Source organism: Dipodomys ordii, unplaced genomic scaffold (assembly GCF_000151885.1).
Source record: "Dipodomys ordii isolate 6190 unplaced genomic scaffold, Dord_2.0 Scaffold26, whole genome shotgun sequence".
NCBI classification, from domain to species: Eukaryota; Metazoa; Chordata; class Mammalia; order Rodentia; family Heteromyidae; genus Dipodomys; species Dipodomys ordii.
Window position 1 is genome coordinate 2,498,960 of NW_012267242.1, and position 18,856 is coordinate 2,517,815.

General features: G+C 47.0%; 2 protein-coding genes and 1 long non-coding RNA gene across 4 annotated transcripts in view; 1 reads left to right on the plus strand and 2 right to left on the minus strand.

The window, feature by feature from the left end:
* LOC105984861 overlaps window positions 1–942 on the minus strand; it is a 24,565-nt gene extending 23,623 nt beyond the window's left edge. Inside the window, exon 1 of the long non-coding RNA XR_001175017.1 lies at window positions 834–942. This is a non-coding gene — a long non-coding RNA (uncharacterized LOC105984861). The remainder of the gene's footprint in view (window positions 1–833) is intronic.
* Window positions 943–976: 34 nt separating this feature from the next.
* Window positions 977–18,856, plus strand: part of Vash2 (vasohibin 2) — a 28,882-nt gene continuing 11,002 nt past the window's right edge. Inside the window, exons 1-5 of one of the 2 annotated variants that reach the window (XM_013015316.1) lie at window positions 977–1,252; window positions 9,737–9,825; window positions 12,312–12,368; window positions 12,836–12,910; window positions 17,328–17,709. In XM_013015316.1, coding sequence (XP_012870770.1) covers window positions 977–1,252; window positions 9,737–9,825; window positions 12,312–12,368; window positions 12,836–12,910; window positions 17,328–17,709 — 879 coding nt within the window. The remainder of the gene's footprint in view (window positions 1,253–9,736; window positions 9,826–12,311; window positions 12,369–12,835; window positions 12,911–17,327; window positions 17,710–18,856) is intronic. The other variant, XM_013015317.1, reaches the window with a different exon arrangement.
* The window catches only part of Angel2 (angel homolog 2 (Drosophila)), a 35,998-nt gene continuing 34,881 nt past the window's right edge, over window positions 17,740–18,856 (minus strand). The window contains exon 9 of the mRNA XM_013015313.1: window positions 17,740–17,831. Within this exon, the coding sequence (XP_012870767.1) occupies window positions 17,827–17,831 (5 nt within the window). The 3' untranslated portion in view covers window positions 17,740–17,826. The remainder of the gene's footprint in view (window positions 17,832–18,856) is intronic.

Sequence of the window (18,856 nt, forward strand, 5' to 3'; positions counted from 1 at the left end):
TCTACCACTTGAGCCACAGCGCCACTTCTGGCTTTTTTCTTTTTGCTTATGTGGTGCTGAGGAATCGAACCCAGGGCTTCAGGCATGCAAGACAAGTGCTCTACCACTGAGCCACCTTCCCAGCCCCGACAGGTCCATTTTCTAAGGAGAACTTTGCATCCCTTTTCACCAGGAGAGCTGCGGGAGCCAATTATCTGACCCAAGGGACTTTCTTCCCCGGGGAGACCATGGCCCCATTTCTCCCTTCTTTCTCCCTTCCCCCAACGCCCTTTACCTCCCAGGAGCCACAGCCCCCAGCCCTGGCTCCTGGGCGGTTTGTCTTCTCAATCTAAGTCCATTTTGTGTTTCTTCTCCCGAGGACGGGGTCAATTTCGTCCCCTACGCGGGAACCCCACGACCCCTCAATCCTCTCCGTCCACAGTCCTGAGCTGACCCAGACCCCAGCCCAGACCCACCGCGACCCACCTGCCAACGAGGGGGCCGCCCAACCGCTGGGCTCCTCCACGGCCCGGGGAGACCGAGGGCCCGCGCGCGAGACCCGCGCTCACCCCCCCCCAAGCCAACACCCCCACCTCCACGTTCCCTCGCCACCCCAACTCCCTCCTCTACCCCCCCACGACACCCTCCCGCCCCTCAACTGCCACCTCTCCCCTCCAGCACATCCCTCCCCTCGCCTCCCCCGCCCCCTCCCCGGCCCCAGCCCTCATCACTATCTCCCACCCCCATCTCCGCCCTCCTGCGCCCCCCCACGCCCATCTTCCCAGCACACCCCTGCCCGGCCTGCCCCGCCTTCCCCACCCCTGCCCCGGCCCACCCGCGCCCCGCTGACTCACAAGGACTCCAGGTGCTGCAGCTGCTGCAGCTGCTGCGCGTCCCGGCGCCGCCGTTTCAGCTCCCGGCGCCGCTGCAGCTCCTGCTCCGCCGGTTCCCGCTGCCGCCGCGCGCCCCCGCCGCCTGGCCGTCCCCGCGCCGCACCATGACCGGCTCCGCGGCCGACACTCAGCGCTGCCCCCACCCCAAAAACGCCAAAGGCACCCGATCCCGGAGCAGCCACGCGCGGCCTGTGAGCCTGGCTACCAGCGGGGGTTCCGAGGAGGAGGACAAAGACGGTGGGGTGCTGTTTCACGTTAACAAGAGCGGCTTCCCCATCGACAGCCACACCTGGGAGCGCATGTGGATGCACGTGGCCAAGGTGCACCCCAAGGGGGGAGAGATGGTGGGCGCCATCAGGAACGCCGCCTTCTTGGCAAAGGTCAGTGGCCGCCGCCGGAGAGGGTGGGATGGGCGGTGGAAAGAGATCTCCGTGTCGGGGGGTGGGGCGGGGGAGTGGGGAGAGTCCCGCTAGGAACTCCAGGTCCTCCCACCAGCTCTTGCCTTCATTGTCAGCGCCTTGTCTTGGAAGCTGTCCTGGAACTGAGAGGTTGGGTTGGGTTGGGCCAAGGTGTCTCCACGAAACTCACTCATTTCCTGAAGGCCTTGTATATCCTGCGAACCCGCCCGCCACACCAGCCCTGCTGAGAGCGCAGACGTCCCTGAGGATCCGCTGTGCTTGTCTCTTGGAAGTGTCTCGCTCCTCTCCCAGCCCCCACCCCTCGTAGCAAATGATTTATTAAGTTGTGAATGAATTTGCAGTCAACCAGTCAGTTGACTCATTTCTAGACTTTCTGCCAATTTTTTTTTCTTCTCTTTCATGACAGTGACTTTCACCTCTGAAACTTGCATAAACAGAGATTTGGCTCTTCCTAGCTTATCTGGGATCAGAATGGGAGGGGGGGAAGGAAGAGTTTTGGCTGTGTCTTAGAAGGGACTTTCCAATACACTCGATGAATTAGTCTTTCTGGATAAAAGAAGAGAGACTTCAGGAATGAAGTTCTCTTTTTACCTTGGAGAGAAGCCAGTGAGGCGATTGGGCTTGGAATCAAGAATATTATTACAGAAGGAAGGGGGGGATAGCTGCCTTCTAGAAAAATTCAAAATGTATGCTGGGAAGAGATGCTGAAGAGCCTGGGTGCCTAAGTGTAGCGTCTCTTGGACACTGGTGTGGCCGAAATTCCTGGACAGGTCTAGGAATAACCAACCCGAGACCTAGAAGGCCATCTGGTAGAGTCCCCAGTCTGGTGACAGCTGAGCCTCTGAGCCTGCCAGCCAAGAGGCTGCGTGTGCCCTTGGGGATGTGACAGAAACAGCAACTTCCTGCTGTATCAGTCAGTGTTTTATTACTCTGCTGGTCAAGGAAGTCTTCATTATGCCCAACTAGAAGCTTGTCTGCTTGAATGCCATCTGCAATTACCACTTGCTCAGTTCTCCTTGAACACAAACAGCGCTGTTTCTGGTTTGCAGTGGTGAATTCAGAATTTTTCTTTACTTTCACATGAGCAGCCCAAGCCCTTAAATGTGGAAGAGGTGGCCACTGGGGACAGGGGATAGTGTGGCAACTGACCCGTGTTGCCTCTCTGACTCACATCCTCAGCCCCTTCCTGCCTCCAATGGTGTCTTCAGCCTTCTTCCAACCTTGTATGTGGAAGCCTTTATCCACATGGGAACTATGGAATCTTAGTATTGAATCTCTTTTTCCTGAAGACTGCCAGGCAGTGAGAGGCTCACCATCCCTGGCATTTCCAGGCCTAGCCAGATTTGATTGTATGTGTGTGTATAGAGATAGTGGGGGTTGAACTTAGAGCCTCATGCTTAGCCTTTTTGCTCAAGGCTGATGCTCTACCACTTGAGTCACAGCTCTGCTTTTAGAAGCATTTTTTGTAGACTAGAAACCTACCACACATGCACACACACACACACACACACACACACACACACACGCCCACAATTACATTTTACCATTGGTCCTGGTGTTGCTCTTTGAATCAGAACACAGCATTATCACCTTTCTATGCTGCTTACAATGATCTTGAATACTATGAGATGTTGTTCTGATGATAGAAATCAAGGTAGTAAATTCTAGTCTTGGCTGTGCTACATCTAGCTTTGCAGTCAGGTCATTCATTTCAGATCTCTAGCTTTGCATTTCTTATCTGTGAGATGAGAGTGGTCCAGGTTTTAGCCAATGTTCTTTCTAATTCTAAAATCCCATAACATTCGATCTGTGAGTCTCTGGATCTCTAATGCTGATCTGTCTAGCAATCTACTAGATCATGAGCCCCCAGAACCGTGACGTTCTGTCATTCTACATCTTCCTTTGGTCTTCTTTGTCCACCAGTATCACCTTTCACCCTTTCCTATGTGTCACAGTTCCCAGACCAATGGACACTCCTTCCTTGGCCACTTCCTAGGATAGTTGCTAGTCTGAGTAGTTTAGAACATAGAACTTCTGCTTCTGAGACCTGCACCTGATTTGTTCAGTATTATAGCTGAATTCTGTTCTTAAACAAGAATATTCCTAGCCTAGTAGAGTGGCTGCCTGCCTCTAATCCTGGCACTTGGGAGGTGGAGACAGGAGGATCATGAGTTCAAGTCTAGCTTGGGATATAAGACTCTGCCTCAAAATAAAACATTATTTGTTCTCTAATGCAGTACTGTATTATCATGACACTGCTACTCAGCCAGGATTTCTCCCACCCAAAGGTTAGCAGTTGGACTTTTGAATCTGAATAAAAACTTAAATATTTCCTTCTTTTATATTGCATCTTAGTCATCGGCTCTCTACCTCCAATACCATCACGGCATCTCCTTGGCCCCCACTTTCCCCAAACGTTGGCTTCAACGCAGGACCAGACATGGAAATGATTCTAGAAGTTCCTGTGTCTAGAGGCTCCATCTCTCAGACGCAAGAGCTGTTCCTATGTTAAGCTTGGTAGACTTTCATCAGTAGCCAAGTCTTCACCTTCCACCAAATCAACTCTTGCTGAGAAATTTGTACAGAAGAGAAGACCTAAGAAGGTCACACCAATTTATGTTCCCTTCATCCTGTAGGAAAGCGTTCTTGCCAGCAGTGGTATCTGCATCTCAGAATGTCCTTGCTAGCTGGAAAGGTGGGAAATTATATTTTACAGAAGCTTTCATTTGCATTATTACTTTGAACATTCTGTTGTGAATCATCCTTTTGTGACCTTTCCCTTTGTTGTGGTAAAACATATGTGGCACGGAATTTACTGTTTGAATGAGCTGGAGTTGTGCAGTTGCTCTACTTAGGATCTTTAATGTCCCACAATGGCCCGTATGTTGAAGACTCAGTCCCTAGCTTATTGAGAGGTGATGGAACCTTTCAGAGATGGGGCCTAGAGGAAGAGGTTTGGGTTATCAGGGTGTGTCCTTGGAGTATTGGGATGTTGACTCCTTCCTGTCTCTCTTTGCTTCCTGAGGTGAGCGTCTCCTATGAGTCCTTTTCTACCACACACTCTTGCTATGTGCCACCTAGAGGTTCAGAAGGCGACAGGATCAAGTAGCCATGGAAAAAAAGGTGCAGGGAGGGACACACACACACACACACACACACACACACACACACACACACACACACACACACACACACACACACACACACACACACACACACACCCAGGATGGATTCCGGAGGAACTATCCATTGGTTTCTTGCAGACTCTAGGTGTTTTATTGGGTCTCATTCTCACATTTCTTCCAAATTGGGAAACATTCACACGTAAAGTTCTTCACTATGCCTGGGTGCAAATGTGTGAGTGACGGGGACGAGACTTTGCTGCAGGCAGGGCTCCACACGGAGCCTGCCCTCTGCAAGTTCACATGGGCAGCTCCTTCCCTCCCTCTGTCCAGGCCTGGAATGGTCTTGTCCACCCTGTTCAACCTGAGTTGGCGAGAGGACCTCTATACCAGGGCCCTGATTGGGGTGCCCAGAGCCTGTATCAGGTTCATGGGTGCTGCTCTGTGCTTCTCTCCCATGTTGTGGGGTGGGTTCTTTGTTTGGAGCCTGTGCTGTGTATTTTTCAGAGCAGAGATAACAAAGCACTTTGCTTTCTCCTGGTTCCTGTCACAGATTGCTAGTTTCTGGGCCTTTTGCTGCCTCCCTGGCTCCTTGCCTGCTCTCCCCTTCTCTCCCGCATGGCAGTGCCAGTTACACACCTGTGCTTCTTCACATCCTTCCCTCTTGTTTTCTTCTGACAGCCCATTCATGGTTGGCAAGAATAGGGTGGAAGAGAGACAGGCCGCAACAGTCTTGCCCGTGATTTGTCTTTTATTTAGTTGTTATTTATTTTTTCTTTTCTCTTTTGTCAGTCATGGGGCTTGAACTCAGGGCCTGGGTGCTGTCCTTGAGTTTTTGTTTTTTTTTTTTTTGCTCACGGCTAGTGCTCTACCATTTTGAGCCACTTCCGGTTTTAAGAGTCTCACAGATTTTTTTCCTGCCTGGGCTGGCTTTGAACCATGATCCTCAAATCTCAGCCTCCTTGTGTAGGTAGGATTATAGGTGTGAGTGACCCGTGCCAGGTATCTTTTTCTTTTTTAAGTAGCACTGGGGGTTGGACCAAAGGTCTTGTGCTGTACAGGCAAGCCCTCTACCGCTACTTGAGCTATACCTCTAGCTTTGTGTTATTCTTGTTCCTCTTGAACTACCATTTTTTGCCCGCTCACCTTCCTCTTCTTTCCTCCCCAGTAAGCCTCGCTGGACCCCTCCCTCTGGTCATAGGCCCATAGATTCCTTCTGGATTCTACCTCAGTCAGCTAGACTATTGGCAAGGCGGGATGAAGGTAGCAGAAGGTGATAGCATTGAGAGGGAAGATCATCGAAAATCAAAGTTGGGTTTCAGGTTGGAACTGGTAAAATCCAACAGGGAACTAGCCTGAGGAGAGATATTCAATGGGGAAGAAGAAAAAGAGTAATCCTGGGCTTTTCCTAAAAAGGCTAGACCAATTTATGTTCCCTTCAGTACTGTAGGAAAGCATCTTGCCAGCACTGGGTTATCTGTGTTTCAGGATGTCCTTACCAGCTGAAAAAGTGGGAAATGCTATTTTACAGTAGCTTTTGTTTGCATTAAAATTTTGATTTGAACATTTTTTTTCAAATATGTATTCACTCTTTGCATTTATTCTGTCACTCATTGTCATTTTGTGGCTGCTTCCTTTGTTGCAGTAAAACACACGAAACACTAAATTTATTGTTTGAACCAGTTGAAGTTGTATAGTTGCTCTTGTTCAGTTCTTCAATATCTTTCCCCCTCCCCCCCATCCCTACCCCTTGCCCCAGGCCCATGTGTGTGGAAGGCTTTGTCCCCAGCCTGTTGGGAGGTGGTGTAATTTTTCAGAGATGGAGCCAAGAAAAAGATGTTAGGTCATTGACCTGTGTCCTTGAAGTGGGTATTGGGAACATTGAGTCCTTCCTGTCTCCCCCTTTGCTTCCTGGCCACCATCAGGTAAATGAGTCTCACCTACTACACACTCTGGCTGTTTGCCAACTAGAGGTCCAAAGGCAATAGGATCAAGTGGCCCTTGGCTGAAATCTCTGAAGCTATGATCCAACCTTTCCTCTTTATAAGTTGTTATCACAGGTATTTTGTCTCACAGTGATTGAATTCTATGACCTGAGGACATTCACATTTCTGTGCTTGTTATACCCATCCTTCTCTAGGACCTTTCCTTCCCTGACACTTGTTCAAATTAAGCACTAACTCCATAAGCTACTCTTTGCCTGGTCCCCTTGGCAACTGTTCTTCCAACTGTCCTTGCAACTTTCTGTCTCTATGAAACTGACAACTCTAGGAGTCTCATTTAACAGGAATTATACAATAGGTGCCCTTTTATGATAGGTGTATTTCACTTAGCAAAATATGGTTATGATGCATCCACAGGTTAGCCTTTTTAAGGCTAATATTCCATGATGTGTGTATATCACATTTTATTTGTTTTATCCATCCATAGACCAAATAACTTGGATTGTTCCTACCTTTGAAGAGACATTGAGGCCCCAAGACTTTTCTTTGTATGAATTCTTCAGAAATTAAGGATATGAATTCACCATCACCACATGTCCCCAGGGGGAAGTTGATGTTCTAAATTCCATTAGCATGTGAAGCTCTGGAGTTAAGTGTCCAGGAACTCAGGAGCCTTACTGTGTCTGTTTTCCAGTTCTTAGAAAGGGAATGGAAGCCATTGGGGCCTTTCTGGTCTTAGACCTCTGACACAGTTGGCAAGGAGTAACAACACAACCTCCACCTATTGATCTCCTGTGTGCCAGGCTCTACTCTGCCTGCTTTAATACAGCAGTCTCGGATTTTTCACAGCTGGGAGACCTGAAGTAGGTGGTGTTATTCCTATGTTAACAGGAAGAAAATAGAGGCCTAGAAGGGTTATGTAGCTTCACTGAGGTAGAAGACAGAGCAGGGATTAGAACCTGTCTCTGTGTGTCTCCTCATAATGCTCCAAGAAGCCCACCAGTAGGAACACTGGCAGCCCAAGGCATTAGTCAAAAGCTGCCTTATCTGCGCCCAGCCAGGGCGAGTTGTAGCCGATGACATCATCCTTTGCTCCTCTCCTTACTGCAGCCACGAGTGGGGAATGTATACATTTGGCCTCCCAGCTGGGAGCAAATGTGGCCACATTTCCATTGCTCTGCTCACAGCCAGGCTGAGGTAACTGTGCAGCTGTTTTATAAAGCCCTTGGGCGCCGTTGGGTTGCTATTCTGAGAACCAGCAGCTGCCTGACTCTCCTCCCCTCCCCACTATCCGTCCTGTAGACCCTATGACCTTGAGGGGAGTTGAAATAATGCGGTGGTTGGACCCTCAGCAGACTCTGAACCTAGTTATTGGCTATGCAGGGCAAGCTATGCTCCCTTCAAATTTCCCCACACTTACCAAGTTTTTTCTTTTCCTTTTTTTTTGGGGGGGGGTCTGGTTGTGGGGCCTGAACTCTGGGCCTGAGCCCTGTCCCTCAGCTCTTCAGCTCAAGACTAGTGCCCTACCACTTGAGCCACAGCACCAATTCTGGCTTTTTTCTTTTTGCTTATGTGGTGCTGAGGAATCGAACCCAGGGCCTCATGCATGCAAGGCAAGCGCTCTACCACTGAGCCAACTTCCCAGCCCCACCAAGTTTTTCTTAAGTAGATTCAAGCACCTTTCTGTGTAGTACCATGCATAGCTTAATAAGCTGAAATGTCTTCCTCCTTTCTTTCCTGTACTCACTCTCTGCTTCTTGTCCTCCTGAACCTGCCTATAGAGAAATAGTGGTAAGGTATTTGTTCCCATCTGTCTTCTCTTCTGTCTGTGAAATTTCTGGCACCTTCTTACATAGAATTCCAGGTATAGGTAGACCCGTCTGTGGATAGTACTGCAATATCAAGATAAGCTTGATAATTATTACATTTTGAGGGTAGAAATACAAAGACACATTGTGTGTGTGTGTGTGTGTGTGTGTGTGTGTGTGGTGTAAAGTCATTTTGGTGAGAAGAATGTTCCAGTGTGAACATTTGCTCCCATGACTCTCCCAGACAGAAATGTGATTTATTTGTGTTGAGGTGTTATAAAGAAAGCATGGCTTGCAGAACAGTTGTGCCTGTGTGTCACCCACACAGCCACATTCACGGTCGCACGCGCGCGTACATACACACACACACACACACACACACACACACACACGCCTTGATGTAGAAAGTGTGACTAGTTTCTCTTTCACTGAAGGGAAGTGGTAGCTGCTGTGAATTGAGACGTCTCAAAGCCGTGGTGGTCTAGAGGCACTGAGAGGAAAGCAGGTCAAAGAATGGCCTGAGGGGTATAGGTATGAAAAGCCTTTGCCCGTGCCCAGGGCAGCTTGCCCTCAGCTTACTCGAAAGGTTTGTGCCTGGAGAGCCAGTGAGAGAGCCAGGAACATACTGAGGCAGCATCTGTTTTTTGCTGCCCACCAAGCTGTCCAGGGCTGTCCCCCAAGTCTCATCAGCTTCCCTTCCTATCTCTAATGACTAATCCTGGGGGCGGGGGCTCCCTGGCCCTGTTTTCCCCAAGGAAAGGGCTAATCTTCCTTTGAGCTCTTTCTGCTGTTCCCTAAGAGGCTAATAATGCTTGGAGGACTCTCCCTCCTAGCTCCACAGACGCTAAGCTACTCTGTCACCAGTGACTCATCTCACAGACACCAGGTCGGGAGACTGAGAAACATAAGGGAGGAATAAGCACATGCAGAACAGAAAAGCTCAAACACATATACACACAACAAAGGGAAATCAAATCATGGAGTGGTTTGGCTTAGTGTGGACCAAGAGGCAGAGTAGAAATTAAAGTTGACCTGGCTGCGCTGAGGGGTAAAAGAGTAAGAGCCTTACCTCCTGAGTCGAAGGAGCTGCAGAGAGCCAAGGAAAGAAGAGGAATCATTTCTAATCCATTTAGGAAGACATGGTGCCCCAAAGCTCCATGATGCAATGTTTCCAGGGCATCATTGGCCTTGTATCCTGTGCAAATGATGCCTAGAGCAGAGCACATACAATGGAAGGTTGCACATTGTTAACCACACACCAAAATGTGTCATGCAATAAAAATAGCAGAATTCAAGGTATACACTACCTCTCTGTCCATTCTAGGCCAAGATCTATAGGACTTGGTTCTAGAACTAAAGAAGCACTTCAACTCCCACGAGGGAGGCAATACTAAAAGAACCACAAGAAACCTCTCCCCAAATACCGGGTGTCTGGTGGGAGTTCAGACGGGGAGCTTTGATGAAGAACCAACCATTCTGAGAAGATCCGGTGAAGCAGGCACCCCTGGCGGTTTCAGTGTTGTGCCCAAAGTACCTCCTGATAAAAAAAAAGATCTCTCTATTTCTTCACAGCCTTCCATACCCCAGGTTCCAAACTACAGACTATCAATGACCATCCCAGATTGGCTCCAGGCAATCCAGAATTACATGAAGACTCTACAGTATCCTTCCAGCCAGGATCTGAGCAGACCTGGGAGGGGTAGGCATGCTGATTGCAAGCTTAATGGCATGTCTGTCTGTCCCCAGCCAAGCGTCCAACATTCTCTAAGGTTGGTGAAGCCAGGCATGGAGAGAGATTCTTGGGTGAGAGCCTGGAAACAGCAATAATGAAGGATATCATTGCATCTACCAGGCCTTTCTCTCAAACAGAGTGAAGGTGAGGGCAGAAAGGGGGAAGTGAGGCAGGTGATCTGCCTTTAGTGCCTCTGGCTTCTTTCTTTCCTTCCCCTCTGACCTTTCCTGTGTTCTCCCAGAAGTGTCCTCTTCCTCTGGTTTTCTCTTCCACTTCCTTCCTCTTGAACATCCTTGTTCCCTAACTCTTTTCTACTGAATATCTTTTTTCACTCTCCCTCTTCTTCTTTACTGTTCTTCTTTCTCCTCACTTGTTGGACTTGGCCCCTGACCTCTCATGAGCTGAAGAGACCCACCTGCTACTGTCTTTGGCTCTCCCCAGAAACCCAGCCTGGTGACCTTGCTGAGAAACTGTGGGGCTCAGGCTGAGTTGGGGCTAGCCAGATTGGTCCCATCCTTCTCCGGGGTCCTTAGCCTGTTTGTGGTCAAGGTTAGATCAATTGCAGAGCTCACACAGACAGTACAGTAGGAATATAGGGGTAGCCAAGTTTTCCACCTTTGAAAGGATCTGGTTTTTAATCATCCTTTCCTCTGACCCATTACAATGGTCGTTGGCCTACATCACTGAGCAAGCACAGGGAAACTGTGGGTACTGTGCTGCTGGCAATCACCGGGCCTTTGGAGTCATTACTTATGGAGGCAGAGGATAGGCACTTTCTTCTGCCTTCTGACCTGATGCGTTTAATTTCTTTGTGACTCACTGATTTGGAAAGAAGAGTCTCACAGACTTCCCAGGCTGGCTTTGAACCTTGATCCTCAGCTGTCAGCCTCCTGAGTAGATACAGGCATGAGCCACTGGTATCTGGCTCACAGCTTGTATTGTTAATAGTCTTACAGTCAGTATCATGCCCTGGATCTTATCCTGGAGCCTTCAATTCAGTAATTTGAGGTGGAGGATTCTGAGTAGCATCCAGGTTTAAGAATCATTGCCTGAAAGCGCAATCTCTAGGGTGTGCCTAGAATTAACGTGTTGAGCCCTGGGGATGGAAGTTACCTATGCCCATGTTAGTGCTGGGAGAGTTTGGAGTCCTGGAGTAGGCTCAAAAAATGTGGGACGCAGCAAATCTCATGCACCTGGCCTGGACTGCAGCAGCTCTGGCCACGCAAGCTCATGCTTCACTAGCACCCTCCCAACAGGCACTTTTCTGTGGTTGCTTTTGTTCTGGTTTTCTTGTATATTTGGGATCAATTCCAGAGCCACTACTAGACAAACACCACTACTAAGCTACATCTCCAGTCTCAACAGGCATTTTTTTTTCTATAGGATTTTGTTTGAGACAAAAGCACAAAACGCACAAAGCAACTTTTCGTTAAGCTCAGAAAATCAAGATCCCATGTCAGAAAACAAGGCATCAGGGAATCTCAGAATCACCTGGTGCAGGCCTGCCAGTCCCAGAGAACTGGGCAATCAATCAAATTCAAGATGTTCATAGTGGTGCCATCTTTGCAAATTAGTCAAGTGTCAGTCCATGAAATGATGTTTCCACAGTAAGTTCTTCTGTGGAGTCTGCTGTTGAAAAACCTTACTATTGTTTATCTATCTTTCTATCCATCCCATCCATCCATCCATCCTTCCATCTATCCATCCATCCATCATTTCCATCTGTCCGCCCATCTTTTTACTCATTTATTAATCTTTCCATCCATCCATTCATTCATTTATTTCTTATCTATTAATAATAGATGCCAACTTGCGGCTTCTTCCAGGTTTTATAGGTATTCTAAAGATAATAAAGGATGGTCCCAACTCTCAAAGAGCTCATAGTTGTAGATGAATTAAGACATGCATTCAACTAACCATAATACAGAACAGATTGACAAAAGCTATCATAAAGGTTCAAGGTACTTTGGGGACCTCAATTAGAAATCAGAATTCTTGGGCTGGGAAGGTGGCTCAGTGATAGAGTGCTTGCCTTGCATGCATGAAGCCCTGGGTTCGATTCCTCAGCACCACATAAGCAGAAAAAACCAGAAGTGGCACTGTGGCTCAAGTGGTAGAGTGCTCTCCTTGAGCTGAAAAGCTGAGGGACAGTGCTCAGGCCCAGAGTTCAGGCCCCCGCAACTGGCAAAAAAAAAAAAAAGAAAGAAAGAAAAGAAAGAAAGAAAAAAAAAGAAATCAGAATTCTTGGGAAGGACAGTGAGGAGTTAGAGGAAGAGCTATCTTCTGGGTCCTGGCCACTTTTGCAAAGCACCTCGTTCCTTACCCCTTTGAGATATGATGGTGAATGTTTTCCTTTGCTAGATGACTGGGACTTTTGGAATTTTCTGTCATTTTCCCTTTACATACCTCACACAGATACAATCATACGGGGACCCAGTTCTTTGAAATTAGGAAAATGAGACCGCTTAGTGGGTAAGTGGTGCATGATGTGTGGGCCAGATGACCTCTCTTTTACCTGAGAGATGCTAATTCCCTCTTAACCTTATGTCCTAGTGCTCAAAGATCCTGGTTTATATAGGGGAGGTGGGACCAGGACCAGGTTAGAGGTGGGACTGAGGATTGGGCCCTTTTGACTAAGCAAAAGACTATGAGGCCTCCTTTATTGGTTCCATTGTAGGCTCCCCTGGTCTATGGCTTTGGAACACTGGTGCTCTCTCTAGGAAGTATGTCTTGGAGAGTAGAGTGGAAAATTGAGGATTTTAGTTTAGCCAAGTGCAGATATGCTTTTGTGTATTCTTATGAAGCAAAGTCTCCCTTCTCCCTCTATATTTCTGCATGACGCCAAATGTGGAGACAGGCATGCTGATGATTGACAGATAGATGGGCTAATTGCACAACTAAATAAGGCCTGAAGTTCTCTCTTGTGCTCTCTCCTACAGGTTAATGGAAACAGCAAAAGAAATGACCCGTGAATCATTGCCTATCAAATGCCTTGAGGCTGTCATCCTGGGCATGTATCCTTTAGTTATGTGTGCTTAAGTTTACTGCACACATGGTGATTGTACTGTGAGGATGGGTGTGTCTATAGTGTCCTACATCCACAGAAATGATGCTCATTGTCTCCTTGGAAAGTGTCAAACTCTGCTGGCGTTCCTATTTTATTGTACCAAAATTACTCTACCATGTTAGCTGTAGCATCTGTCAGGATCAGCCATCAAGCCAGTGACCACACAGATTCACCAGTCACTGGGAGCTCTTAGAGCTCTTCCTGGTATTAATTTGACATTGTCCCAAGAAAGTTACTTTTGGGGAAGTGGTCTGGCATGCAAATCCATCTTCAGGAGATTATGGGAGAGACCAAACACTGGAAGTATATCTTGATGAGTTACAGCTGACATAATGGGCTAATCTCTCTCCTACTTTCTGTTCCATTTTCTGGCTTTTTGGCTTGGAAGGAGTATTGCTCAGAACAACTGAGATGAGTCCCTTATTGGTGGTGATGGCAATTAAACATGACTGGATAGAAGAGCAGAGAAACTCCAAGTCTCCTGGAATGGGTGGGTGGAAGAGAGTGTGGCCAAAATAAAACAGCGAGATCTGAGTTTTGGAGATAGTCCCAGGTGGAACAAGTTGCATGTGTGAGTACTGTGTTAAGGAGAGACCTTTTCCTAAAGGCCGTGGGGGACTGTGGAAGCTGTGAAGCAGAGGAGTGGTAGGGTCAGATGTACTCTTTAGAGAGAAGCTTTCTAAAGGACAGACCAAAGAAGATAGATTGGGGAAAGGTGGTACTGCCTCTTCAAAGCCCATCGGAAGCTCTTACAGAAGAGGATGGTGATGTCTGAAGCATGGCCCTGGCCATGGGTGTGGATTTGAGAGGGTGTTCTCGAGATGTCAAGGAGATTGAGTGAATAGGACTTAGAGACCAACTGGATACTGGAGTTGATAAGTTAACAAATACAGATTTCCTGACTTGGCCACAGTCTCTGTTGAAGATGGGTTGGAGAAATGAGGGTGACAGTGAGGTGACAGATTCGTTAGTGGAGACTTGACTTGTCACAGTAACAGTAAAGGTAGAGGGAAGGGAAGGAGACATATCAGTGTTACTGTGGACTGATGTGATTTGAAGAGTTAAAAGGGGAAAGAGGTGGCCTTACACTCCTCGCTTGCACTAATAGTGCCACAGCCCAAGAGAAGAACTTAAAGGGAGGATCAGACTTATGGGGGTATGAATTGAGTAGGACTATAATGAATTTGGCTTATTGAATTTTGGGATATCGGGATGGAATATTTGCAGTGTAGGGCTGACATGAATCTGTACAGGAAATGCAAAATTGTGAGTGGTTGGGGAGGGTTGTGAGAATGGGGGAGCGGTTGTGCTTCCTGTTCAAGAAGAGGTGAAGCTGATCAAAGATGAAATCGGAGTTAATTCCAGTTAGATATAAAGAGCCCATGAAGAAAGACTTAGGAAGGAAACTCAAAGAGGTAGAAGGAAAACCAGGAGACAAAGGAGTTACAACCACAATGGTAGGATACATGGTTGAGAGTTAGACTGGGAAAAGTAGAGGTGTCTAGTCTATTTTCTTGATCTCCTGAGCAGTTTCTTTTTTGTTGTTTTTGTGTTTGTTTTTTTGAGTTGCTGGGGATTGAACCCAGAATCTCATGCATGTTACGCAAGCACTCTTATCACGAGCTACAGTACAAGTCCCAAAGTTTCGGACTTCGTAGGGTTTTATAGTGTGTGTGTGTGTGTGTGTGTGTGTGTGTGTGTGTGTGTGTGTTCTAAGGTGGCACCCAGGGCTTCTCACATACTACTGCTAGACATTTCCATGGGACAGGAAATTTCTGCTCCTTTCTGCCTTCTGTAGAGCACTCAAAGGCCTGGTATAGAATAAGACAGTTCACAGGTGCTTGAAAAGTGGACACTTAAGCCTTATTGAAGCCCCTCTCTCCCCCTCCTCCCTCTCTTTTCTCTGCTTCTCCCAAAGGAGAAGAAACTTGTGTCTGGGGAGCTCAGCAGGAGGTCAGGGCTGGGTCTGGCATCAGATGGCTCAGGGAGGGCCTTAACTCTTGAGTGGCAGGAATCAGCCACAGCTGTTTAGCAGGGACTCTTGCAAGTTTAATGGCTTGAACAGCCCAGGGATCTGCTGGTGGAAATCAAAGCACATAAGCCCAGGCCCTTTGCTGGGTAGATGAGCTAACTTCAGTTGCTTTGCTGCTGGACATCCGAATGTACTCAGACATATATAGGTCATCTTGTTCTGCACAGTTTTATACATCTAAGCATCATGTCACTGGTTTTAGCCACGACCTTTGGGGATTGTGGAGAACAGATCAGTGACCCTGCCTCTGGGTTTGTGCTGTTGGTTTTCCTTTGTTCTTACCCATGTGACTTTGTAGAAGAGGGCAGGGAGAGTGGGGGAGAAGCAGCACACACTGCTGAACTCAGGGGAACCTGAGTCTTGGACACAGACCTACATTTAAGTCGCAGCATCTTTGCCTTCTCTTTGCTCTGTGTCAGCATCCTTGTGTCCCCTCGTGGACAGTGAAGGATGACTTGCGACCTCCTCTGTCATGGGTCCTAGGAAACCAGCAGTGCCTTGGGAGTTTCTTGAATCTGGTCAGTCTGGCTGTGTGGAAGCTACATCCATTCACCTCCTTCCTGGCTCCTTCTTTTCACTTCAGCCCAGAGTGTGGGATTTGTCTGTGATAAGCCCTGTCTTGCACACTTGCATTCTGGACACATAGATGTTTGGCTTCAAGTTATTTTCTCAATGATGGCACTTATTTTGAAGGGGTTTGTTGACTGTGGTAAGCCTTGCTCATAGTAGCATGGTTTATGAAAGCAACAGGTACATCATGAGAAGCAGGTTATCATTTCCCCCAGAAAGCTGGGTGTTGGCTCATTTTCCGTGGACTTTGGGTGCTGTTGCTCTCCTCTCCCTAGAAAAACTCAGGCTGCTTCCTGCGCTTGTCCTTCCTCTCTCTTCCTTCCTTTTCTAGAACCCAAGGCTTTACCGATGGCTGTGATGATAGAATTAAATCCTAGAGATGAGTGACTTGGGACCTGGCTGACTATACTTGTCCCCTAGGACAGATGCCCATATTACAGTCCTAGTAAGGGTGAGGAAACTTTTCCCTGCCAAAGGCCGCCATCTGAATGTTTATAACATTATTTTTCAAGCCATACAAATTATTCAATTCAAGTGGACAGTCCAGGGGCAGCCAAAGAGAAGCCTGCACGTCTGACCCATCCTATATCAAATAGTTTCATGGCCATATATGGCCCACAGCCCGGATGTTCCTCCATCTCTGCTAAAGAATGCTGGGTTTGCCTCTCTCACAGCCTATGGTTGTTTTTCTTTTCTTTTATTGTAGTAAATATGGCATAAAATTTACCATTGCAACCATTACAAATGTTGGGTTCAGTGATATTAAGAACATTTATAATGCTATGTGCTGGGTCAAAGCCAAGATGATGGTTAAGAGGCTGTGCTACCAAATGCACATGGGCTGGTGAGTGGACAGAAGTTGAATGATGTGGGTTGGGAGGGAGCAGCAGCCTTGGGTTTTGGTATGGAGGCTATTTTCTCGTGCTACCCCAGGCTCCTGCCAATGAGGTGCACATGTGACCCTTTCCGCCTCTTCTCCTCCCGATCACCAGTCAACACGTGCTTCATATCTCTCTATAGCCTTGGTTCTGGGTTTCATTTCTCTACTGGGCCATCTCATAGGCCTTCAAGTCCTGGTATTTCCACATACAACATTCCGAGCCCGTTTTTTGAATGTACAAAAAAAAGGAAGGAAGGAAAGGAAGGAAGGACAGAGGGAAAGAGAAGAGAAAGAAACAAAGAAGTAGAGTTGGACAGTTGGGCATACATCTGGGATTGTGCCATTGTGGCTCAGGCAAAAACACAACCAACCTAAAGCGAAAGGGTTGGAGGTTTAGGCCAAGTGACAGAATGCTTGCCAGACAAGTGTGGGACCCTGAGCTCAAACTGCAGTTCAACCAAAACCTAAAGGGTAAGGTAGCCTGTGATGTAATCCCAGCACTTTGGAGGTTTAGGAAGGAGGATCGTGAGTTTGACTGGCTTGGGTTATATAGAGAGACCCTGACTCAAAAAAAAAAAAATCCAACAACAAAAGCTCCCAGTATCTTGTAGAAAAATAAGGAAAAAGTGACTTGTAACTGTTTTGTTTTTTTGCATTTAATAACTGAAGAAGATAGCTTGTTTTCCCTCTGTCCTTGTTCATTTTGGTTTCAGTATGCATCCAGCAGTGAACACTGAGATCTCAAGCGAATGTCTTAGAAAAGGATTCATCTGGACAGGTTAGATGTGGCTCCTCAGGGCATCCCTGGGAGATTCTGTCCCTTCCTACAGCTCATGCGCTTTTCAAGGCCTTTAGTGTTTTCCTTGACTCAGATTGTTTAAGATACTTAACCAATGGACAGCCTTCCATCGAGCGATTCCCCATCAGCTTTAAAACCTACTTCTCAGGAAACTACTTTCACCATGTTGTGCTGGGAATTTATTGTAATGGCCACTATGGCTCACTGGGCATGAGCCGAAGGGCTGAGCTGATGGACAAGCCATTGACCTTTCGGACTCTGAGTGACCTTGTCTTTGACTTTGAAGACTCCTACAAGAAATACCTGCACACAGTCAAGAAGGTCAAGATTGGGCTTTATGTCCCCCATGAGCCTCATAGCTTCCAGCCTATTGAATGGAAGCAGCTTGTCCTCAATGTCTCAAAGATGTTGAGGGCTGACATCAAGAAGGAGTTGGAGAAATATGCCAGGGATATGAGAATGAAGGTAGGTACTGGGTCAACAAATAAGTGATTTGTGAGAGCGCTTTCTCCATTTCTCTCTCTCCTTCCCTCTCTTTCTTGCTCCAGGTCCTACATTTCTTTGGCTCTTCTTGTTTAGTGGTCACCCTATTAAAGTGAAAAATATGCCACATTATTATTATGATTAGTTTCTATTAACTATCAGAGGGGATTTCACTGTTACATGTCCACACATTTATAATATATTCCAGTCTCACTCCATCTAAGGCTCTGTCATCTCCCAACTCCTCCCTTCCCAAAACAATTTCAATAGGTTTCATTATTCTATTTTGATGGTTGCATATTTTGACCATATTCATCCCTCCCACTAATAATATACATCACCCATTCTTTTCCCATTCCCCCAAGTCCCAAGTCATTATTATTAATTTTTGTTGGTACTAAGGCTTGAACTCAGGGCCTGGGTGCTGTCCCTGAATGCTACCACTTTGAGCCATAGCTCCACTTCTGGTTTTCTGGTAGTTAATTGGAGATAAGAGTCTCACAGACTCAGACTTTTCTGCCCAGGCAAACTTTGATTCGGGATCCTCAGATCTCATCCTCCTGAGTAGCTAGGATTACAGGTGTGAGCCACCCGTGCCTGGCCCAAGTCATTTATTCTTAAATCTTTCTTCTCACCTTTCTAAGTTCACATTTTCAGCCAACTTTGGATTAAAAATAATTGCAGCTGTAGTAAATATGTACAGGCTGTTTTTCTTGTTATTGTTCCGTAAATAGTACAGTATGACAATGACTTAGGTGGGATTTACTTGGTGTTGTCTTGCAGTTGGTCTAGACAGGCTTTAAAGAATACAGGAGGGCATAAGTTATATACAAAGACTACATCATTTTATATAAGAGACTTGAGCATCCTTGGGGTTGGGCATCCATGAGGGGTTCCTGGAGCCAATCCCCTGTGAGGATCCTGACAAACAGCTGAACTTCAAATCCAACAGCCAATACAAACTTAGACATTATAATTAAAGAAATGTCTTGGTCCTCAAATGGTAGTTCTTTTGAACTGGATCTACAGTTCTGTCTGTTTTGTCTTTACAGTAGGATGACCAATCACTGCGAAGTGCATGAGGGGCTTCCCAGAACATGAGCATCTTAGTACTAAAACAAGAAAAGGC